The following is a 25,910-nucleotide window of genomic DNA, read 5'->3' on the forward strand; positions in this document are numbered from 1 at the left end:
ATGTTCCCAAACCTTCCTCACCCTAACCCTCTCACCAAGACACAAGCTGAGGCTGCTACACCTGATATCAATTAGCATGTTGACCCTCCTCAAAAAATAAATGGTTTTTGAAGCATGACATTGTGTCCTACACGCTGATTTTTATAAATACTGAAAACAAGAGCAAAGAAAGCAAAAAAGGCAGCTGGAGAAAAGGAGGGTTTGATAAATACTTTTGATAAGCATTTTGGGATGAAAAGAGAAGCTGTGCCTCACATATAGATGCATCTAACAGGCAGTGTGGGGTTTAAGCTCTGCTCTTGAGGGCCCTGCAGCCTTGCTGAGAAGATGAGACTAACTTAGAAGCAACAGTGTGACACCAATAAAACAACGTGTCATCACATATTTCAGGTGCCGTACGGGTTCAAAGAAGGGAGTCATTGCTGTGAGCTGGAGTAGTAAGGGTAAGTTTCCTGAAGGAACTAGAATTGAGGCAATCCTCAAAGGACCAGTAGGATTAGACAGGCTTGGAAAGCACCAGGAAGGCTTTTCCCTTAGGTCACATAGCTGCATACAGTGCTGCCAGGCCTGAACGATTTAGTTAGCACTGTCCGATACGATGTTCTACGATGATAGAAATGGTCTATATCTGCTCAGTCTGATATAGGAGGCACTAGCCCCACGTGGCTATTGTCACTAGTATGATTGAGGAACTCAGTTTTTCATTTTGATTTATTTCAATTTAAATAGCCATATGGGGCTATTGGTTCCCTTATTGGACAGTGCAAGTCTAATTGGTACACGGCCTCAGGGCCACCAGCCAATTCTGATTAGGTTGAGGGATTCCCTGGAAGTTCACTTCCAAAGTCTATCCTCAAACACCTAAAGCAGTGTAGAGATCTGACTCCTCAGGGTGGGGGCTTTGAAGCCTCTAGGCATCCTCTTGGTCCCTTTAAGAGACATGAACCACCAATGTGGCCAGAGGGAAGTTCATGGTTTCCAATTATATTTGTGCCCCTGTACTTGCCAAAACTCAACTGATGGAGAAAAGATAGGCCCCACTGAGAACACCGAAGTCAAGGAATCGCAAATAGCAAATCGGAACCTCACCTGCCAGCTGGCCTCAAACATTGCTTGGCTAAAAACTGCTTCCATGGGACAGAAACACATGACGAAGATCACTCACTAGTCATTCTCATACCAAGGCTTTTATCCAGGAATTTAGGCCAGTGGAAGGTCTCATATTTATACAAAATGCCCAAGGGAAATATTTCAAGGCAAGTAAATGTCTCTTATGCTGTACCTGTAGACCATAAATGTTATGTTAACTGAACTTTAGTAAATAGAATGGCAGGCAGTTCTGCCCAAGTATCACATATACCCAAATTTGGCTGCCTTCATCTACTCGCTCATTTCTGCCCTTACATACTGAAGTTCATCACAGGCAGCAGCATAAGTTTTAAAGTTAGTTTGTAAAGGTCCACAGTAATGACCAACACTGGTCTTACATGTGGCTTTGTTTTTATTAAAAAGTAATACCAATCCAGTTTGGAATTCAAAAGTTACAAACGGTCAAGTGCAAAGTAAGGCTCCTTCCCTCTCCTCTCCCAGCTGCTACCTGGTTCTCCTCTCCAGAAGCAATTTCTATTACCAATGGATAGAGTACCCTTCTCGAGATAGTCTATGGATAACAAGTGTATTATCGTATGACTTTAGAAAGAAGTATAATTGAGCATCCTCCCTCAAAAAGGCAGAAAACAGAGAGAGAGGAAGAGAGGGGAGGGAGGTGAGAATGGAAGGAGAGACAGAATGTGCACATGCTATCTGACAGCTACTATGTCCTGATGGCACTGCTTGGGTCTGTTTCAATGGCTGCATTCGTAGCTTCAAATAAAGTCAGTCCTCATTTTTTAAAATGCTCTTTTGTTTAATGAACTAAATGTCAAAAGGTGAGCAGCAGAGTGGTAAGAAAGGCACCTACCATAGCTGTTCAAAGGCTGCTGGCCAAAATACATTAAGAATGTATGAGCTTGCAGCTCAATACCAAAAAAACAAACAACCCAATCCAAAAATGGGCAGAAGACCTAAACAGACATTTCTCCAAAGAAGACATACAGATTGCCAACAAACACATGGAAGAATGCTCAACATCATTAATCATCAGAGAAATGCAAATCAAAACTACAATGAGATATCATCTCACAGCAGTCAGAATGGCCATCATCCAAAAATCTACAAACAATAAATGCTGAAGAGGGTGTGGAGAAAAGGGAACCCTCCTGCACTGTTGGTGGGAATGTATACTGATACAGCCACTATGGAGAACAGTATGGAGGTTCCTTAAAAAACTAAAAACAGAACTGCCATACGGCCCAGGAATCCCACTACTGGGCATATACCCTGAGAAAACCATAATTCAAAAATAATTCATAATCCATAATTCACAATGTTCACTGCAGCTCTATTTACAATAGCCAGGACATGGAAGCATCCTAAGTGTCCATTAAGAGACAAATGGATAAAGGAGATGTGACATATATATACAATAGAATATTACTCAGCCATAAAAAGGAACAAAACTGAGTTATTTGTAGTGAGGTGGATGGACTTAGAGTCTGTCATACAGAGTGAAGTAAGTCAGAAAGAGAAAAACAAATACCATATGCTAACACATATATATGGAATCTAAAAAAAAATGGTCACGAAGAACCTAGGGGCAAGACGGGAATAAAGATGCAGACCTACTAGAGAATGGATTTGAGGATATGGGGAGGTGGAAGGGTAAGCTGGGACAAAGTGAGAGAGTGGCATGGACATATATACACTAGCAAATGTAAAATAGCTAGCTAGTGGGAAACAGCCACATAGCACAGGGTGATCAGCTTGGTGCTTTGTGACCACCTAGAGGGGTGGGATAGGGAGGGTGGGAGGGAGGGAGATGCAAGAGGGAAGAGATATGGGGATGTATGTATATGCAAAATTGATTCATTTTGTTACAAAGCAGAAACTAACACACCATTGTAAAGCAATTATACTCCAATAAAGATGTTAAAAAATTTAAAAAAAATTAAAAAAATAAAGACCTTCACCAAGAACAGGCACAGATGCTCAGGGCCCATGGTGGACTGCCTCTCCTGAAAGAAACATTCGCTCTGCAAAATGTTCTTACAACTGCACCTCATAGTCTTAAGAATTTTCCTACCCACCACTCCTTCATCCCCTCTGTCCTCCACTGGGGTTACACCTGCACCTAGTCCGACAGCTCTCCCCTGACTCCCTCCCCATTCTCCTTCACAGGCATTTACCCTAATATATCTCTCATGTGTTTAATCCCATCTTGGCACCTGCTTCTCAGAGAACCTAAACTATCACAAATGGTGCCCGTGGTGGTCCAAGAAAACAGGCTGTGTAAGATGGGGTCTAGGACTGCTTCAGTCACTGCCTGCTGGGAAAAATGGACACTGTCCTGAGGGGGTAGGGGGCATAGATAGTCCCAGGCATGGAGCACCCAACTGCTAAAGATTTCTCTGGATATGACCTGGGAAAACTCAAGAGAACAGACTTACAGATGTAGCGATTCAGACTTTTGAAAACAGGGGAGGCAGGAGCTGGGACAAAGTGAGAGAGTGGTAGTGTATATATGGACATATATACACTACCAAATGTAAAATAGATACCTAGTGTAAAGCAGTTGCATAGCACAGGGAGATCAGCTCGGTGCTTTGTGGCCAGCTAGAAGGGTGGGATAGGGAGGGTGGGAGGGAGGGATATGCAAGAGGGAAGAGATATGGGGATATCTGATTCAGTTTGTTATGAAGCAGAAACTAACACACCATTGTAAAGCAATTATACTGCAATAAAAACGTTAAAAATAATAAAATAAAATAAACCCACCCCCCCCAAAAAAAGAAAATAGGGTAGGAATAAGGCCTACAGAAACAGTGGAAATGGCTGGACAGTGTTAAGTTGTACTGATGCCCTGCAGCAGGGTAGTGAGAAATGGATGAGAGTTAATAAGTAGCTAAAGGCCAAGTGTGAGAGCCAGAGGGCCTCTGTGGAGCTTCCAAAAAGGTCCTTAGTTCCTGCAGTGGAGGAGTGGACACAGCAGAGCAACCAAGAGGTCATAAGAGTTGCAGAACTCCAGGGAGATTAAATACTCAATATTTAACATGTGGCAGGTCTGCTTTGCTGCAGTCAGGGCCACATGACTTCATGTGCTTGGAAACCCTGAGGCCCTGAAACATGGGGTAGGAACATCTGGCCAGACATCCCTGAAAGTGTTGGCTCTGCAGACACCCCCATCCAGCCCTCAGTTTGCAGAGGGAGCCACTCTTCCCAAATAAGAGCTAGCATACCCCATGCTGGAAGATGCTACAGCGGCTGCTCCCCACACCGGGCAATCGGTCCCACCCCCTCCCCCAAGGAGCTGTGTCCAGCCTCTCTCCTGGCTACCAAACTGATAACTAGGATTAAATTCCAGCTTTACCTGGCTGGAGAAGTACCGGGCCTAATAAAGGAGAAAGTATACACCAAAAAGCTGCAAGAATTAACTGGCAGGTACTGACAGGAACCAAGGAAACACTGGGTTTGCCTTTCAAGGGTGCTGTATAAAGAGGGCCAGAAAAGCAAGAATTTAGACTTGGGAGCACTTTCTCAGTATACAGGATTTAACCCCCTCCCTGGCAAGGACTGCGGGGGGTGAGCAGTCTCTACTAAGGTGGCTCTTAGAGGACTGGCGAAAGTGCTGGCCACCACTAAGCAAAGGAGAAACACCTGAGCTGTCCTGGCAAGGGACCAAGGAAGGAATGAAAAGGCCGAGGGGAGTAGGTATGCTGGAGTGAAGAGATTACATGAGGTCAAAAACCTCACCAGAGGGTAGTGTTCCACAGGGGGGCCCAGAAGACATCCCATTCACCGAGGCCATCAGGAACACACTGGTGAAAGGGGCACCAGCATCACTAGGTTCAGAGGTGGCCTCCTCTGCAGGCCAGGGATGGCAGTAAGAGACCATCACAGAGCTGCAGCCCCAGAGTAAGACACCCAGGTAGAGGAGCTTATCCACCAGAAGCCAGGAGGCCACAAATACCAAAATGAACCACACGGTCTGAAGGGCAGCCAAGGGGGCTTTACCCAAAGGGACTCGTGGAGATGGCACGAATGGACCATGGTGTTCCTAGAAGCAATACCGAGAGCCAACAAGGGTATCACTCAAGATCTACAAGCTGAAAAAGACAAGAGTGGAGAAACAGGGGGTTGAGGGAGGGTCCTCAGGCAAAGTGTGAAGATTTCTGCATCACATGTTAACACCCATCAGAAAACATCATAGAAGAGGCACTGAACCACCAGGCAGATACAATGACTCAGCCAGGTGCAGGGGCCTTCCTCAGTTACCACACAATTGGCATGATGGACACATAAGAAGAGTGGCCACAATGGCTGATGGAGGCCCAACAGCAAGGATTCCTGCTTACCAAGGCTCATCTAGCAGGACTCCTCTGACAGGTGTCTTTGTCTCAAGGGCTCACCACTGGTCTTGCTGAAATATTCTTAGAACTCCACAGTGGTGTAAGACTTTTCCTACGCAACTTCCTTCCTTCCTTCCTTCCTTCCCTTTCTTCTCCAAGAAGTTAGACCTACATCATTGTCTGACAGCTTTCCCAGACTCCTCCAGTTCCCTCTCCTTTTTCCTTCATGGGCATCCCAACCCCCAGATTTCTTGCACATCTAATCTAGGACCCGTACTAACACACCACGTAATCTAACTTAGTGCATTCACTATTAAAGCTCTAGTCCTCTGTTTTACAGGGTCACAAATTCCACTTTAATAATTCAGCAGGGGTATTAAGGGCCTGTGAACTACTTACCAAACTCATAAGGGATTGACTGAGAAAAAAGAAAAAGAATCTCAAAATGAGAAAGAACTACCAAGCAGACCAGCTAGATACACAATGGAGCCGACAAAATGTGCCCATCTCATCAAGAGCAGCTACTCGAAAAGCAGACTAAGCCCAGAAGCAGTCTGGTATGTCTGGAACATGAAAAGGGAACTGGCTAGCCAAAAGGTGGAAACAACCCACATGTCCATCCACTCAGGAATGGGTAAACAAAATCTGGAATATCCATACAATGGGACATTATCCATAAAAAGGAATGAAGTACTGATACAATATGGATGAACCTCAAGAACATTATACTAAGTGAAAGGCACCGAACACAAAAGGCCACATGTTATATGATTCCACTTATATGAAATGTCCAGAATAGGTAAATCTACAGAAATGGAAAGCAGACTGGTGGTTGCCAGGGACAAGGAGGAAGAGGGAATGGGGAGTAGCTGCTTAATGGGTACAGGGTTTCATTTTGGGATAATGAAAGTGTTTTGGAAGTAGATAGGGTTGGTGGTTTTACAACACTGTGAATGCACCAAATGCCACTGAATGTTCCCTTTAAAATGGTTAATTTTATGTTAATTTCTTCTCAATAAAATAAAGTTGTAAGGAAAAGATGTGGAGACATATCAACCAAAACAAAAACAAAAACAAAAAAATCTAAAATTTCAAAAAGGCGGGGGGAGGGGAGGTAGGAAGGGAGCAGGCTGATGTTAAGAATCCTTACCACATTCACCGCAAGCTGTCTGAGCCTAGTGAAGCCACACTTCTCTACTCTATGGTTATACCTGCCAACTGGAAAAGTTACTGCAAGGGTTCTAAATATCTCACTAAGACTGGAATTCTAGAATTGCCTGGTATTTCCCCTTCCTGGCCATTTCATCATAAATTGGGGTCACAAATTCAAGGGCCATATTTATGAACCCAAATTTAGGATACATACTCTGGTTAAGTACCAAAAGTACCAAGTATACTCCCAGGGAAAATGGATTTTTCTCAAAAATCCAGGACATTTAGCTTTTAAAAACTACAGCTCTCTCAATGATTCTAACACTCAAGGGAGTTAATAAAAGAACTCATCCTCAGATATTTTACGTATAGAAATAGTAAAAGCATAACTGAATTTCATTGCATTTTAAAAACACAGTTCACGGGCTTCCCTGGTGGCGCAGTGGTTGAGAGTCCGCCTGGCAGGGGACACGGGTTCGTGCCCCGGTCCAGGAGGATCCCACATGCCACGGAGGGGCTGGGCCCGTGAGCCATGGCCGCTGAGCCTGCGTGTCCGGAGCCTGTGCTCCGCAACGGGAGAGGCCACAACAGTGAGAGGCCCATGTACAGAAAACAAACAAACAAACAAAAAAACACAATTCATTTCCAATTCTACCATGCAGTCGAACAGGCTGTGGCTTCAGTGATGCCTGTGGTCACTAGGATTAGAGGACTCCCGGTCCCGGGAGTGCCGGGCCCTTTTACGCCTGTGGGATTTATCTTGACTCCTACTTCTACTTCTGTGACTACGCCCCTCAGAGTGCCCACTGTGCCGGCTGCAATGTGCGTCTGAGCTTCGACCTCTGTCTCTATCTCTGTTCTTATCTTCTCTCTCTTCCCTCCTGCTTGATGACTTGTGTTCGTGCTTGGGCTTCTCCTTCCTCGGCTCCCTCTCTCGGTCCTCTGTTCCACCACGGCAGGTCATCCTGATCTCAGGGGAGCTGGGGTGGGGCTTCCATACCTCCCTGGACTCTGACTTCTGACCCCTCTCTGAGTTCTTCCCACTGTGCTTTTTAGAGCCAGGGTCATCCTTTTCCTTTATCATCTTGCTTCTGGGTGATGAAGAGGAGGCTGGCTGCTCTTCCTGTACCTCCTGGTCAGTCTTCTCTTTTTCTTTCTTTCTTTTCTTTTTTTCCTTTCTGTCTGGAGGAAAAGAAGGGAAAAATAAGAAAAGGAAGATGGAAAAGATGGAGGACATGCAAAAGGAAAGCATCCTTGGCAGCAGCGTGAAGCAGTCACAGTCTCTACTTCCAGAAAAGTGCCTCCGAGAAGCCAAGCTGGATGTCTGTCATCCTTGATAAGTCGAGTTGCTGTATAAGGCAGCTCCCACTCTTAATTATCTCTTTAAAGACCCTACCTCCAAATACAGTCACATTCTGAGTTACTGGGTCGGGGGGGGCGGTTAGGACTTCAACATATGTATTTTGGTGGACAGAATTCAGCCCATACCATTAGCCTTCTGCTGATACCTCTCCTTTCCCAATTAAAGTAAGCTTCCCCACACCTTCCCCCTTCACACTTAAGAACTGATTATCAACACTCAGTGAATGCTAAGAAGAGCAAACACTAAGCCTACCCAGAATCTTCTCTTGGGCCTTAATGCTTTACCTTTTTTGTGTTTTCTGGTGGGTTTGCCATCTTCAGAGCCCTCAGATGAACTCAGTGAGGGAGTGTGAGCCCCGCAGCCCCTCTCCTGCAGCTCTTTGGTCACCTCATCCATTTCTTCTGAGTCCTTAGGAGCCCGATAGTTAGACACATGATCCACTCGGATAGTTCTTCCTTTGATCTAAGACAGACAGGCAGTGCTTCAGCAAAGACAGCCCTCCTATCTAACTATTTGAACCCAGCTGCAGAAATCCATGGTTTGAACCATACCCATTACCCTCCCGCTATTCTATTTCTCGGGAAATCTCTAAAGCAGACCTGCCCAACTGGTGTGTCACAGCACATATCCCTACACATTAATTCGCTCAGCCCTTGGGGCAGCCAGGTGGGGCCTGGGGCAGCTGGAGCCCCCAGGGCAGTTGTACTAGGCAGCCTCATCAGTTTATCCCAGAGTGCCATACTAATATCTTCATGTTCTACGTGTGTCATGAAGTGAAAAGAGCCTGGGAAGTACTGCCACAAAGCACAAGCAGCACGGAAAACTGTAAGAGTTCAGACGCACAATGAATTACCCTCAATCTGTAACACCCACAGTGAAACACACCATGAAAAAGCCTGGCAGCAAGAGGGAATTACTGAAATTGAGCTCAATGCTACAGCTGCTTTCTCGACACAGCAATTAGGACGAGGCCAAAGCAGACCAATAGTTGGGAGGGGGGAAGGAATCTAGAAAGGACTTTTTTTTTTTCTTAAGCCCTCACACCTTGCTCTACCCCCACCATACTGGAACAACTGGCTCACACTGATACTATCGCTGCAAAGCACAACTCTCCAGGTGAACAACAAAAAACTGACCCCTTACTTAAAACAAAAACATTCAGGCAGATACAGACTTATTCTATAGACAAAGCCATCTGAAATTTGAAATGTCTGGCTTTTACTGTTCCATTCAAGAGCAAGTTTTTACTCTTACCTCTAAGCCTGAGCACTTTCTATCATCTATCCTATTCCCCATTTCAAAACATTTTTGAAAACCTTCCCTTTATGGTGACTCCCTTTGACTGCTGGCTCTCTTAAAAATCAAGCCTAGAACCTTTTCCCACCCTGTCCTATAATCTCCAGTTGTTCCACACTGGTGCAGTCAGTGACAAACTCTCCAAGTCAAGAGTTACCCCTCTGACCTGTGACAATGCTCGTTCAACGGCAGTGCTTTTCCCAAACAAGCAGAGGGACCACGTGGAGCACAGATAAGCCTGACTTGCCCCATCCCCTTCTCTCAGCCAAACGTCTCACTTACAAGGGTGGAAGAGAGAGGGGCACAGAGGAGGGAAAACTTCAGAATGAGTTACTTTTATAGAATTTGTCATCAGATTTTAACTAGAGAATTTCCAGGGCCCAGTACTGCTAAGTCAGTGGAGACATATGACAGACATACACGGCTATGTCCTCAGCCATGAAACCATGATGGAGCCCCAAATTTCCTGACACAGGACAGCATGGAAGAGCAGTGTTTGCTAGTCTCTTTGTTCTCCAGTATACCAGAAATGAGAGTGGAGTGTGAGGAGGGAAAGGTGAGAAATGGAGGCCTGGTTGGGTGCCGGGTGAAGGGGAGTGGGGGGTCATGGTACCTATGCTCCTGAGGAGATGGTTTGCTAAGAGATGGGTAAAAGGAACAAGTGCTGGAAGAGTCATGAGCCAATGGAATTATTTCCTGGGATCATTTCCTGGTCAATATGTCCCCACACCTCTGCAACCCTCACAACACACCCAGCTGACCAGTACTGCCCTTGAGCCTGTGGCTATCAGGTGGGAAATGAAACTGAAGCCCTACATGAAGGAAAAGTTCTGCTTAGTAAGCATACTCACCTTGATCCCATTAAAATTGTCAACAGCCAGAATTGTGCTCCTCTGGTCTTCATAGCAGAGGAAACAGAATCCTTTGGATTTCCCAGTCTTCTTGTCCCGTACCAAATTAATGTTAACAATTTCGCCATATCTATTTATTTTATAAAAGAGTAAGACACTATTGATTTAAAATGTAAAAACTTTCAGATTGGATAACAAAACAAAATTCAAATAATATAGTCTGTACGGGAGACACATCTAGAACAAGATGACAAAGAAAGGTTAAAAATAAAAAGTTAGGGCTTCCCTGGTGGTGCAGTGGTTGAGAGTCCGCCTGCCGATGCAGGGGACGCGGGTTCGTGCCCCGGTCCGGGAGGATCCCACATGCCGTGGAGCGGCTGGGCCCGTGAGCCATGGCCGCTGAGCCTGCGTATCCGGAGCCTGTGCTCCGCAACGGGAGAGGCCACAGCAGTGAGAGGCCCACGTAACGCCAAAAAAAATAATAAAATTAAAAAATTAAAATAAAAAGTTAGACAAAGATATATCAAGAACACCCAATTAAGAAATGGGTGGTAGGGCTTCCCTGGTGGCACAGTGGTTGAGAGTCCACTTGCCAATGCAGGGGACACAGGTTCGTGCCCCGGTCCGGGAAGATCCCACATGCCGCGGAGTGGCTAGGCCCGTGAGCCATGGCCGCTGAGCCTGCGCGTCTGGAGCCTGTGCTCCGCAATGAGAGAGGCCACAACAGTGAGAGGCCCGCGTACCGCAAAAAAAAAAAAAAAAAGAAATGGGTGGTAGTATTAAAATCAAAGATGAATTCAAGGCCAACAAAAAAAAACATTTACATGTGACTAAGAGGGCTCTTTTGCTCTGAAAAAGGTCCTAATACATAACAAAAGTCATGAAATTTTATGCATAAATCAACAAATCAAAAATTATAATTAAAAATAGGATGAGCAAGTAAGAGTGAAAGTTATGAGAGATTTTAACACACCACTTTGAGTTCATAACACATAAAATTGAGAAAAACAGGCCAGAGGAATTAATTTATATAAAATTATATAATATAAATACAAATAAACATATAACTAATAATATAACAATTATATTGTCAAAAATATTAACATCAGATTAGTATATGTACAGATATATTTGATTGTACAGAAGGATGAGAATTTCTTCTCAAGAATCCATGAAACACATATTAAAATTGACTGTAGACTAGGTCTCAAAGTAAACCTCAATCATCTCTAAAAACAGCACAGACCATATTCTCCAACCACAATGTTAAACAGCTGGAAATAATATATTAAAACAAAAAATACCCTACCTAGAACTTGAAACCTATTCTCCAAGCTAACAAACTGGATGAAAGAGAAAGTAAAACAAAATAAAGAAAAGAAATCAATGGCAGACTATTTAGAAAATAACAAAAATGGGAATATATACCAAAATTTATGGGATGTGGCTAAAACCACACTCAAGAAAATCTGTAGGTTGTACATCCCCTAAAAAGTCAATGTTACCATAACATAATTTAAACATATGAATAAATGAATGCATAAAAATTAAAAAATAATAATTTTGCATAGCAAAAAGATCACAATAAGCAAAGTCAAATGACAAACTAGGAGAAAACGTTTGCAATTTATATCACAGGTTAAGGACTAGAAAGCCATTTTTTTCTTTTTGCTATAAAAGACATTATCAGGACAACTGGTGGAGTTGAATAAAGTCTATAGATTAGATAATAATACTGCAACAGTGTTGATTTCCTGAATTTGATCACTATACTGAGGTTAAACAAGAGAATGTACTTGTATTTTGGGAAATACACATTGAAGAATTTAGGAGTAAATGTGCATCATGTCTGCAACTGACTCTCAAAAGGTTAAAAAATATGTACAGGTGGTGAGAAATAATAACAAAGCATATGTGGTAAAATGCTAACATCTGGGGACTCCGAGTGAAGGGCATACAGGTATACTTTATACTATTTTATAACTTGCCTGTTTTAAGCCAGAAATTATTTCAAAATAAAAAGTAAAAGAAAAAAAGAATACAGGAGTTGGCTTGAAGGGACTACTACAGACCAAACTGGGACAATTTGAGCATCAAGAAATAATAATAACGGCAATGTAGTATAACACATCAAATAAAAAAAAAGTCCACAGCAATACAATACATGATAAAGTGTTACAACAATAAGTTAATACCCTTAACACATGAACGGCTCTTGTAAAATCAGTAAGAAAATGAGGAATACACTAATAGGGAAAAAATAGGCAAATGATATTAATAGACAATTTACAAAGAAAAAGAAATAATAAAGGCCTGTAAGTCTATGAAAGGATGTTCAACCTCCCTGATGATGAAATAAAGGCAAAGTAAAATAATACTGAGAGGCTGTATGGCAAATATTTTTTTAAATAACCATTACTGATTTGGATTCAGACAAATGAGCATTCTAGTGAGAGTGGAAATTGATACAACCTTTTCAGTGGAAATTGAAACAACCTTTTCAGAGTAATTTGGCAATGTTTATAAAACATCTTAAAAATACTACCATACTGATCCAGTAATTTCACTAAGGAAGCCATCAGGGATGCATACAAAGATGTATATATTACAATGTATATTGCAGTATAATTTATAACAGCAAAATGTTAGAAATAACGCCCAACTTCGAAAAGAAGACAATAAAGAAAAACACCAAGATGTTAACAGCTTTTCCTTAAAGTACATTCTATTTTCTTCTTTATACTTTTTCTTTTTGCCAAATGTTCTTTTTTTTTAAACTATAAATTTTTTAACATCTTTATTGGAGGACAATTGCCCCACAATGGTGTGTTAGCCTCCGCCCTACAACAAAGTGAATCAACTACACACACACACACACACACACACACACACACACACACACGTCCCCACATCTCCCCACTCCCGCATCTCCCTCCCTCCCACCCTCCCTATCCCACCCCTCTAGGTGGTCACAAAGCACCGAGCTGATCTCCCTGTGCTATGCGGCTACTTCCCACTAGCTAACTATTTTACGTTTGGTAGTGTATATATGTCCATGCCACTCTCTCACTTCGTCCCAGCTTACCCTTCCCCCTCCCCATATCCTCAAGTCCATTCTCTAGTAGGTCTGCGTCTTTATTCCCGTCTTGCCCCTAGGTTCTTCATGATCATTTTTTTTTAGATTCCATATATATGTGTTAGCATACAGTATTTGTTTTTCTCTTTCTGACTTACTTCACTCTGTATGACAAACTCTAGGTCCATCCGCCTCACTACAAATAACTCAATTTCGTTTCTTTTTATGGCTGAGCAATATTCCATTGTATATATGTGCCACATCTCCTTTATCCATTCATCTGTCGATGGACACTTAGGTTGCTTTCATGTCCTGGCTATTTTTTTTTTTTTTTTTTTTTTTTTTTTTTGCGGTATGCAGGCCTCTCACTGTTGTGGCCTCTCCCGTTGCAGAGCACAGGCTCCGGATGCGCAGGCTCAGCGGCCATGGCTCACGGGCCCAGCCGCTCCGCGGCATATGGGATCCTCCCGGACCGGGACACGAACCCGTATCCCCTGCATCGGCAGGCGGACTCTCAACCACTGCGCCACCAGGGAGGCCCTGTCCTGGCTATTTTAAACAGAGCTGCAATGAACATTTTGGTACATGACTCTTTTTGAATTATGGTTTTCTCAGGGTATTGCCAAATGTTCTACAATGACTATACATTACTCTGATAACCAGAAAACAAAGTACTTTTTGAAAGCCACTGTTATCAGTCGCAAAGGCAATCTTCATGGAGAGCAACGTGTATAGCCAGAACAGAGAACTGGAATAAACACACACACTAGCTGTGTGAAATAAACACACTCAATGCAAATAAGACAAAAACAGCTCCCAGATGGAAGGCTGGATCAGGTGGAGGTATCACAAAGGGGTGGTAATTATAGGCTGTACCTGCTGTGAACTTCCCAATACCCAGGAGTTGGAGGAAGCAGCCTCTGTCCCTCTCAGGGCCCTCTACCATGGCCTTCTTCTTACCCAATTTCTTTCCCATGGCCTTCTGCCCTATATGCTCCCCAACCATTCTGCCAGAACCTGCTGCCCCCTAAGTTGCCCAACCACTCAGCCAGGGCCCTCTGCCCACTGGATGGCCCAACCATGCCCTGCCACGGAAATGACTCTGCCAGGGTGTGCTAGCAGTGTTTGCTTGCCCAACCCCTTTTACCATGGTCCTCTGCCCCTGAGGGCTACACAGCCCAGGGGTCATGGCCCTCTGCTCCTGTGAGCTGCCAAGGCCCTCTGGCCCTATGGACTAACTACTCTATGTAGCTCTGGGGTTGTGCCCAACCCCTCTCCTACCAGCTGCCACTACTAGTGTGAGCTGCCAAGACCCTCTCCCACCCAGTGCTGCTGCTATCATCCCATAGCAGAATGAAGAATATAACATTCTCCTATACATTCTTATTCCTCAGCAGCCTGTGATTCTCAGGCTCCGGTTAAAGAGATTGGCTCTGCTCACTAACCTTACACTAATCTAGAAACAAAGCAAGCAAACTATTGACTAAACCTCTTGCTTTTTTCCCAGTTCCTCTGTGCTTTGCCCTAATCCTACAATGCCACACAGGTGTGGGCCCAGAAGGGCCCCATGATCATGAGTTACCACTAGTTTGTAGGAGCCCGAAGAGATGGGCCAACACAGTACCTTCCTGGGAGTTCCAGCCTGTTCCAGTGTAGGCCTCAGTAAAAAAGTAATAAAAATAGACCAGAATCCCCAAGACAGCCTCCTAAATCATCCAACTTCTTGGATCTTCCACATTGGGAGAGTACCAGAACCATGTCCTGGGACTGATCTAAACTAGAGGAGAAGCTCCAGCCCTCCCCATGCAGGGAGGCCAGTCAGCCTAGAATTAAAATAAATGGTTTTTGTGATGCCATAAAATGTGTTATGGAAGCAAACTATTCTGATGACTGAGAAGGCAAAAAATGAAAGGGGACTTACTGTGAGAACACACAGATGATGTCCCCTTCCGTCAGCTCATAAGGAAGCCCTCCTAGAAGAAAAAAAAAACACATTTCAGTTCAGCAAACATTTACCAAGTGTCTACTATGTGCCATGCATGCATCAAGCCAGGCACTGGGGGTGCAAAGAAGAGTAAACAACAGGGCCTGCCCTCAAAGAACTCACAGTCTGATGCAATGACAGAAACACATAGAAGATGTAGCAGTAGTATAGAAAAAACAGTGATTAACTTTGAGTGGAAAGATCGGGGCCACCCCTAACCAAACTAATCCTCCTCACACCCAAAATCTTCTGGACAAAGCAGATAGTTTCCAGCACAAAACTTGGATTCCATAAGCATATCTTGAACTCATGTGCTCTTTATCTACAAATTCAACAGCTAAGATCCAAAATCAGTTTAAATATGCAAATATTAACCCCAACTCACACAGACTAAGGATTATAAAGTCAATTGTTAAGCATTTCATAGGAAATAAATTCCCCTGCAAATGTTTCCTTCCTCATCAGTAGAATGGGGATATTAGTATTTACTTCACAGAACTGTTATAAGAATTAAATAAAACAATGTTTATAAAATGCTTAGCACAATGTCTGGTGTAATAACCTCTTTGAATAAACTGAAATTACTGGATGTGACACAAGTGAATACAGAGATGGTGATATGACCATGGATAGAAGGCAGGAGCTAATTAGATGAGGAAAATAAATTCTGAGGGAAGGGGAATAGGGCGGGAGGGAGTTGGCAATAATATGGGATAGGGGCTAAGACCATGAGTTCTAGAATCCCATAGTTCTGGCTGTTCCACTTAATAGCTATGTGGAAGGAAGTCCATTAACTTCTCTGCAACTCAGTTTCCTTAGCTGTATAAATGGGGGAACGGGGGGTGATAAAAATGGTCTCTGAGGGCTTCCCTGGTGGTGCAGTGGTTGAGAGTCCGCCTGCCGATGCATGGGACACGGGTTCGTGCCCCGGTCCGGGAAGATCCCACATGCCGCGGAGCGGCTGGGCCCGTGAGCCATGGCCGCTGAGCCTGCGCGTCCGGAGCCTGTGCTCCGCAACGGGAGAGGCCACAACAGTGAGAGGCCCGCGTACCGCAAAAAAAAAAAAAAAAAAAGTCTCTGAGAAACCAAGTGGCACGATTCTTAGCACAGTGAATGACAAGCAATACCTATCATGAGCACTGACTTGGCAGAGAGAGAAAACTAGAAATGGGGGAGAAAAAAGGCATGGAAAACGGATTCACAGGCAGAGAGCGGAAGGAAATAAAAGTGAGTGATGAATGTCGGGAGGACTGAAGGGCGGGAACGCTGAAATGTTAGGGAGCAGGTCAGGAGAGAATGAGGAGCCCTACGGGAGAAAGATGTGGGCCTCACCCAAGAAGATCCAGGCGCTGTCCTTGTACTCGGAGTGCCAAGACACCTTCTCCGCTACCCCCAGCTGGACCTCACGCTCATTCAGCTCGTTGATCAGTTTAACTTTAGTTAAAGGGCTGCAGAGGGAGCGGAAAAGCGCACAAGTAAGCGCGGCCCCGCCTGAGGTAAAGGAGAGCAAAACTGGGGGACTAATTTTCTAGTTTCCCCGCCTCTCCCGTCCCTCAGCCCCGGTAGGCCACCTCCGCCTGCCCGTCCCCGACACCTCCCCTCAGAGGGAAGCTCTGGGACCTTACTTCATCTCTGCGGGTTCACTCTCAGACGCTAGGAACCCACTTCACGCTCAGAACCTAGGAAGCGACTTCCGGGAGAAGCCGTTAGACGCATGCGCAGCCCCGGCGCCGCGCGCCCATTGGTCTCCGCGGAGCTTGCGCCGCCCCGGAAGAGCGCAGCCGCGCGCCCATGGGTCTCCGTGGAGCTTGCGCCGCGCCGGAAAACGTAGGCGCGCGCCCATTGGTCTCCGCGGAGCTTGCGCCGCGCCGGAAGAGCGCAGCCGTGCTGCGGATGCGGCGCCTGCGCACTAGGTCGAGAAGCGGCTTTCCTGGTTTGGTGAACTCGTTCCTTCAGAGTTTTTCTCTGGTCCCTCCCTTCCTTCCTCTGTAAAATCGGGCAAGAGTGCGAGCCTGGTCTGTTACAGGACTCCTAGCTCTTGGACGACGCCTGGCATTGATTGGGTTAGCTATAAATGTTTGCTGAATTAAGACTGAAAAAGGTGCCTGATACGGCGACTTGAGTCCCAGCCTTCGCTCCCAGGGCTAATTCCCACTCCATCCTTCACTCTAGCCGATTACTCACACGCACACCCCCATCAAATCATCCCTGTTCAGGAGTGACGGTAGAAAAGTGAAGAAGATACGTGAGGGGATAAATCTTTTTTGTCTCTCAAATCCCAATGCATAGGCAACTGACAAGTGTGCCTCCATAGGCTGAATTGAATACCCAGATTTGTGTGAAAGCTGCTACCCCTTTTCCATAGTCACTCTCCTACTCAAGCGGGAGGTAGAAATTCATGTTGTTAAATTAATAGCTAACAGTTGAGCAGAAAATGCTAGATTGTGGGCTAATCAATTTACATGCATTGGCCCTCTATCCTTGTAACAACCCCGTGAAGTCTATAGATACAATTATGCTCCCCATTTTATAGAAGAAACTGAGGTTTAAAGGAGTTAAAGAGCTTGAAAGGCACTCTCTCTCTACCCATCAGGTCTGGCTGATTCATCAGTCCTTACTGAGCACCTGTATTTGTCCTGTACAGAAAGTCTGTAGACAGGATTGTAAGGTTGGTTTCTCTGCCTTCAAAGAGCTATAATATCATCGAGGGGACACGGTATATTTACTTGATAGATTTTACTCCAGAAATAATCAGGAACATGTAGAAGAGGTGGTGGCATATAATGTGTGAATAAACCATATTGAAGACTTGAATCCATCTTGCATATGTGGACATCAGTATCTGGTCTCAGATCATGCATGGTCTAAAAGTGAAATTCCAGAGCTGTGTAGTTCTCTGTGTAGGCCTAGCTCAGAGCCCCAGAAACTAGGCACTTCAAAAAAGTACTTTGGTGACGATGGTGATGATGACAACTGTACCCTCAGTGGTTCACGATGTACCCAATGACTTGCCAAGAAGCAGAACAGAGGCTGCCCATAAATGACAGTTTCTCTTTATTCATTCTGTGGCTCTTCCCCTCCCCTACTCCAACCCAGCTATTCATTAACTTTGTAGAATTACCTTGGCAATGAAAACTAAACAGTGACAGATTGCATATGGGTTTTATCTGTTCCTAGAAACCTTAGGTTGCTTAGTTGTAGGGTTGAAGTAGTCACTGCAGAGTGGTAAACTAGCATGCAGTATTACCTGGCTGGATTCATCAGGCAACTGTGAAATGAGAGAATTGGAGCAATACCTGGGCCTCAGTCATCAGAGTTCAAAAGGAAGATGAAGCAAAAGAGGAGAATAAGATGAACGAAATAATAGCCACCTTGGATGGCAAACGCTGGTCCTCCTCTCAGACATTAAATTCAGAGGGTCCTCTGGACTCCCATCCCCTTTCCACTCAGACTTATGGAAATCTCTAGGCATATCTTACCTACCAATTCCTACCAATTGGAAGCACATCCATGGAGGTGTCCCAGGTAAACTGGGAAGATTTTTAGCTCTCCCAGCTTCTACTCCTTTCTCCACCAATAACATTCATTTAGCACCCATTGTATGCAGAGCTCATTTCTAGTTTCAGTGGGTAATACTAAGGAAACTGAAGGCAGTCCCCACATTCAAGGAAAAGCTGAACAATATGTCTAGCCAAATTCATCTCTCCACTTCCCACCACCACACCACATCCCAAAACAGCCTTCCCTCACATCAAAACGGTCTTCCCTCCTGACTTCTCGATTTCAGGCGATGTTATCACCATTTTCCTGGTTGCCCAGGCTCAAAAACAGGGATGTCATGCTTCAGTCTTCCCTATTACTCACCCAAATATATATATCCAGGGCTTCCCTGGTGGCGCAGTGGTTGAGAGTCCGCCTGCTGATGCAGGGGACACAGGTTCGTGCTCCGGTCCGGGAAGATCCCACATGCCGCGGAACAACTGGGCCCGTGAGCCATGGCCACTGAGCCTGCACGTCCGGAGCCTGTGCTCCACAACAGCAGAGGCCACAACAGTGAGAGGCCCACGTACCGCAAAAAAAAAAAAAAAAAATATATATATATATATATATATATATATATATATATATATATATATATATATATCCAATCACCAATTCCTAATAATTGTGGCACTGCAGTGTCTATAAAATACATTCCGTCTACTCTCAGTGGTGTTCCAAGTCATTGTCACATGGCTCCCAGCTCTTTCAGCACTCTTATAACTGCCCCAGCCCCTGTTCTCCAGTCTTTTCTCCCACTGCGCCTCACCATGATGCCTCAACTTCAGCCAGGCTCCACTTCTATCCATTCCCTCAAAGGCCCCTTTCATTATCCAATCCAGATACCTCTTCTGAGAGAGCCCCATATCCCTGGGCCACTCGCCTCTCTCTAACTGAAACCTGCCCAAACTCCAAACTCTCATCAAGACATCTCTCATGCAGGAAACCTTTCCTGACCTTGCCAGCCTACAGTGATGGCTCTCGCTTCTGAACTCTGCAGCACTTCGCCGCTCTTTTATGTTCTCCCCCCAGAAAGACTGTGAGATCCTAGAAGGTAAAGACTGCATCTTTAAGCTCTCAGCACCTCAAACCTCAAACACTTTCCTGCACACATAGCAAGCACACGATACACTTATTGGTTAATGAAACTGAAAACACAACTATGGTTACCTTTAGGGAAACAGATGAAGGTAGGGGGAAAGAGGCTTTTATTTTCCCCTTGTTCCTTTCTATACTGTTAGAATTTTCTTACCATTATCCAGCTATCTTACCTTTATCACACTTTTTTATTGCCATGTTATCTTGGCAGAAAGAGTATGATCTTAATTTTCTTGCTTTTGTCTTTTATTCATTCATTCAACAAATATTTATTGAGCAACTATTATATGCTAGACACTGTTCTAAGTGCTGGGGTTATAACAGTAAACAAGGCAAGTGGAATTCCTGTCCTTACATTCTTGTTGGGGAAGAAGGAAAACAGACATAAATATACATTCGATGTTGATAACTGCTATGAAGGAAAAATAAAGCAGCATTAGGGGGCAGAGAGTGAGTGAGTATTGCTATTTTATAAAGGGTGTCAGTCAAAGAAGCCCCCCCCGATAAAGTGACATGGAGGCGGAGATCTGCAAGAAGATGGGGAGCAAGCCATGGGTGTATCTGGGAGAAGACTGCTCTAGGTAGCAGAAACAGTACGTGCAAAGGTCCTGAGACAGGAGTGTGTTTGAGAAACAACAAGGAGGCCAGAGTGACTGGAGAGGAGCAGGCAAAGGAAAGAATGACAGATTTTTGTTTATTTAACAAAATCCAATTAAATACCCACCATGTACCAGACATTGTTCTAGGTACTTTACATATATTAATTCATTTACTTCTGACGACAACCCTATGAAGGAGATACTGTAATCCCCATTTTGCCGATGAGGAAACTGAGGCACAGAGAGGTTAAGTCACTTACCCTAGGTCACACAATGGGAGAGCCAGGATAGTGTGGCTTCAAAGTCTGTACCCTTAGCCACTATGCAAAGGATAAGTGGGGGTCAGGGGAGCAAATCAGGCATGGCCATGTTGGGTGGCAACTTTGGATTTTACTCAGTGTGAGGTGAGAAGCCACCGAAGGATTTTAGTCTGACTTACATTTTAGCAGGATCACTTTGGCCACAGATTGGAAGTGGCCAGGGGTGGGGAAGTGGGGGGGGATGCCTAAGGTAGAAGCAGGAAGACTAGTTAGGAAGCTCTGCAATAATTCAGGCAAAAGATGTTGGTGGTTTGTCTCAGAGTGACAGCAAAGGAGGTGGTATTCCATGCTGGTATCTTTTTTTTCTTTCTTTTTTTTTTTTTTTTTTTGCGGTACGCGGGCCTCTCACTGTTGTGGCCTCTCCCGTTGTGGAGCACAGGCTCTAGACGCACAGGCTCAGCGGCCATGGCTCATGGGCCCAGCCGCTCTGCGGCATGTGGGATCTTCCTGGACTGGGACACGAATCCGTGTCCCCTGCATCGGCAGGCAGACTCTCAACCACTGTGCCACCAGGGAAGCCCCTGGTATCTTTTTAAGCTAAAAAATATATTAAAAAAATAAATAAGAACACATCTAACACCAACATAAAGTCATATCCTGTATTTGCGAGTGTTTAGGTGCTGGGCTAGATGCTGGGGATACTACAGTGAACAAGACCACAAGACACCAGCTCACAATGTTGCCAGACAGTTACATATGTGAATAAATATAACACAAAAGGATGAGTGTCATAATGAAGACATGAGTGAAATGCTATTGGAACTAGATAAGGAATCGGTTAATTCTGATTGCTTGGGGTCAGAGGGAGCTGGGGATGGAAAGCAGATTGTCGTGTAAAGATACAGAAAGGCAGGTAACAGTTGAGCTGGACCTTGAAGGCAATCACCATGCAGGTGGAAGATAGGGGATGGGTGCCATGCAGAAAGAGCATTTCAAGCAGAGGAACCAGCAGAAGAAGAACCACCAAAGGCAAAAGCATCAAAGTGTGAAAAGTGTATGGTGTACTTACAATGCCAAGACATGGAAGCAACCTAAGTGTTCATCAACAGATGAATGGATAAAGATGTGGTATATATATATATATATATATATTATATATATATATATATATATATATACACAATGGAATACTACTCAGCCATAAAAAGAATGAAATAATTCCAAGTGCAGCAACATGGATGGACCTAGAGATTATCATACTAAGAGATTATCATACTAAGATTATCATACTAAGGGAAATAATCCAGAAAAAGAAAGACAAATATTATATATGTAAACAACAAGCACAGGGAACTATATTCAATATCTTGTAATAACCTATAATGGAAAAGAATCTGAAAGAGAATATATATATATGTATATCATTAACTTTGCTGTACACCTGAAACTAACACAACGTTGTAAATTAACTACACTTCAATTTTTAAAAAGTGTATGGTGTGACCAGGGGATGGAATGGGGGGCAGGACATCCTATGAAGATGGAAGAGTTCAGGCCATTTTTTGAAGGGCCTTGTAGATGAAGCCAAGAAAGTCAGATTCCATTCTTTTACATGTAGCTGTCCAGTTTTCTCAGCACCACTTATTGAAGAGGCTGTCTTTTCTACATTGTATATTCTTGCCTCCTTTATCAAAGATAAGGTGACCATATGTTCGTGGGTTTATCTCTGGGCTTTCCATTCTGTTCCATTGATCTATATTTCTGTTTCTGTGCCAGTACTATACTGTCTTTATTACTGTAGCTTTGTAGTATAGTCTGAAGTCAGAGAGCCTCATTCCTCCAGCTCCATTTTTCTTTCTCAAGATTGCTTTGGCTATTCAGGGTCTTTTGTGTTTCCATACAAATTGTGAAATGTTTTGTTCTAGTTCTGTGAAAAATGCTGTCCATCGACAGATGAATGGATAAAGATGTGGCACATATGTACAATGGAATATTACTCAGCCATAAAAAGAAACGAAATTGAGTCATTTGTAGCGAGGTGGATGGACCTAGAGACTGTCATACAGAGTGACGTAAGTCAGAAAGAGAAAAACAAATACCATATGCTAACACATATATATGGAATCTAAAAAAAAAAAAAGTGGTTCTGAAGAACCTAGGGGCAGAAGAGGAATTAAGATGCAGAGGACATAGAGAATGGACTTGAGGACACGGGGAGGGGGAAGGGTAAGCTGGGACGAAGTGAGAGAGTGGCATGGACATATATACACTACCAAATGTAAAATAGATAGCTAGTGGGAAGCAGCCACATAGCACAGGGAGATCAGCTCGGTGATTTGTGTCCACCTAAAGGGGCGAGATAGGGAGGGTGGGAGGGAGACACAAGAGAGGAGTTATGGGGTTATACGTATATGTATAGCTGATTCACTTTGTTATACAGCAGAAACTAACACACCATTGTAAAGCAATTATACTCCAATAAAGATGTTAAAAAAAAAAGTCAGATTCCAGCCTGTAGGCAATGAGAGGTGATCATATGGCTCAGTCATTCAGTCATTCAGCCAACCAACAAGGCAGCTGCTTTTGTTGAGGACCTGCTATACACACATACTGCATTAGGTACTGAGAATACAAAGGTGAACATGCTCGGTCTCAAGGGAAAACACATATGTGGAGGGAAAAAAATACAATCCCGGTATTCTCCCTTAACCCTGGGAATGAAATGGTCAATTTTATTTTAGATCACCTTGGAACCACTATGGAGAATAGACTGAAGGTGCACAAGTTCTTATGTTGGGAGAGCAGTTGGCTGTGATGTGCAGGACCAAAGTCAACAGACTTCCGTGGTACCATATGTTGATTGAAGTAAATGTGGGTGGTGAGGAAACATCTAGGGATGACGCTTAGGTTTCTGGTTCAAGACTAGCTGGGTAGTGACATTCTGCTGAGGCAAGAAAGTCAGGGAGGAAGACTGGTTTGGGAGAAAGATTATGAATTCATTGGTAAACTGTTGAGTCAAAGTGCCTGAGAAGCCAAGAAAGGAGATGAGGAGGAGGATGACAGATGAAGATGAAGCAGCAGGAGAAAGTAGGATTCAAGAAGAGTGAAAGGTGATCAACATTGTCAGACACTACAGAAAAGGTCTCTTGGTAGAAGCACCTCTAATTTTTCAGTGTTTTCATCCACTTATTTCAATTGATCCAAAAACAATGTCACCATCAGGAAGGTGACTCAAGAGGACCCATAAATCTAAGCAGCATGCCATCCTGTACTTACCTGCTCCCACACTGGAGACTTAGGGGCAATGCTGCTTGATGGAAGCAAAACAGAAGCCTAAAACAATGGATGCAGGCCACACTTTTTAAAGAAAGCTGTTTAAATGTATTTGTTTAAAAGATCTGGTCCTGATTTGTAGGTTTCCTGGAGGACTAAAGGGAATAAGAAATGATGTATTGTGTTAACAGAGGATCTTATCATCTCCTCCTGGGACATTAACTTGAATCCATGCGTGGGCTTCAGGGAGTCTATGAAGTCCGTGAATTTGTTTGTATGATCTGTATGTACATGAACATGTGCATTTTTTAGAGGGAGGTCCACAGCTTCCATCAGATTTTTAAAAGGTTCTATGATTCAAAAACAACAGCTAGGAGAGGGTATGAAGAAAAGGGACCCCTCCTACACTGTGGGTGGGAATGTAAATTGGTGCAGTCACTATGGAGAACAGTATGGAAGTTCCTTAAAAAGCTAAAAAAAGAGTTACCATATGATCCTGCAATCCCACTCCTGGTCATGTACATCCGGAGAAAACCATAATTCAAAAAGATACATGCACCCCAATGTTCACTGCAGCACTGTTTACAATAGCCAAGACATGGAAGCAACCTAAATTTCCATCGACAGATGAATGGATAAAGAAGATGTGGTATATATATACAATGAAATACTACTCAACCATGCAAAAAGAATGAAATAATGCCGTTTGTAGCAACATGGATGGACCTAGAGATTATTACACTAAGTGAAGTAAGTCAGACAGAGAAAGACAAATATCATGTATCACTTATGTGTGGAATCTAAAAAATGATCCAAATGAACTTATTTACAAAACAGAAATAGACTCACAGACATAGAAAAAAAAGTTTACCTTTACCAAAGGGGATAGGTGGGTGGGAGATAAATTAGGAGTTTGGGATTAACATATACACACTGCTATATACAAAATAGGTAAACAACAAGGACCTACTATATAGCACAGGGAACTGTACTCAATATTTTGTAATAACTTAGAAAAGAATCTGAAAAAGATTATATATGTGTATAAATACATGTATGTATGTATAACTGAATCACTGTGCTCTACAATTGAAACTAACACAACATTGTAAATCAACTATACTTCAGCTTTTAAAAAATACCACAATAACAGCTAAGGATAACTGCCTTAGATGAGCACCTTTGATTATCTGTGAATACCGTCATCCACAGATAATTGAGAGCAGTCTGCAAAGCTTAGCAAGAAGATGTTGCAGGAGAACTGGCATGAGTTATGTGAGTCAGGTATTGGTGAACTGGAAACACAACTGCACCCCTATGGGCTCCCCGCCAGGCTCAGCACAACTGTTGGCCCCTGGCAATCTGATGCTTTAGGTAGAATCCCAAGTAACTGGACAGAGAATCCCGAACTCTTGAGGAGCAAGAGGCCAAGTTGCTTCCAGGGGTGAGTATGCCTTCTAGAAGACACACAACAGATGTCCTTTTACCACCCGGCTGTCATTTTCCCCTTCCTCCACTGCCCAGAGCAGCAGCTTTCCACACGTCAAGCACCACAAATTTCAGAAGCAACCAAGATTTCTGATAAGCTGACTTTGAAAGCAGAATCCAGTTCCAGAGAAGAAAGTGAGAGAGTAAAGAAGAAATTGCTGGGGGAGTAAATGGCTCTGATCCAAGAGGAGCCCCCTGTAATCACAAATCACATTTACTCTAAATCCATGATGTTAAATCCCCATTGGCATGCAGGCCTATGGAGTGTGTGTGCTGAACTGAACTGAATGGGACAATCATACCAGATGGGGTGAGGAACAGAGCTGGGCCAATCCAACTGGAGCTGAATGGAAAAGCATTTTTGAGAGATGACAGGAGCCTGCCTACTCAGGTCAATCTCCAACCCAGTGACTAGTGCTCCACTCCCTATTCTCCAAAATGCTCCCTGCATGATCAGCTTTTACTGCCCTCATTTTCACTATTTGA

General features: G+C 43.8%; 1 protein-coding gene across 2 annotated transcripts in view; it reads right to left on the reverse strand.

Moving 5' to 3' along the window:
- Positions 1-16,891, reverse strand: part of RBMX2 (RNA binding motif protein X-linked 2) — a 39,993-nt gene extending 23,102 nt beyond the window's left edge. Inside the window, exons 1-6 of one of the 2 annotated variants that reach the window (XM_081222417.1) lie at positions 16,792-16,891; positions 16,499-16,614; positions 15,104-15,155; positions 10,107-10,236; positions 8,244-8,421; positions 7,252-7,778 (exon numbers count right to left, since the gene is read on the reverse strand). In XM_081222417.1, coding sequence (XP_081078543.1) covers positions 7,276-7,778; positions 8,244-8,421; positions 10,107-10,236; positions 15,104-15,155; positions 16,499-16,614; positions 16,792-16,796 — 984 coding nt within the window. In that variant the 5' untranslated portion in view covers positions 16,797-16,891 and the 3' untranslated portion in view covers positions 7,252-7,275. Of the gene's footprint in view, positions 1-27; positions 7,779-8,243; positions 8,422-10,106; positions 10,237-15,103; positions 15,156-16,498; positions 16,615-16,791 lie in introns of those variants that run through there. The other variant, XM_081222416.1, reaches the window with a different exon arrangement.
- Positions 16,892-25,910: the final 9,019 nt, after the last annotated feature.

Source organism: Mesoplodon bidens, assembly GCF_964165515.1.
Source record: "Mesoplodon bidens genome assembly, chromosome: X".
NCBI classification, from domain to species: Eukaryota; Metazoa; Chordata; class Mammalia; order Artiodactyla; family Ziphiidae; genus Mesoplodon; species Mesoplodon bidens.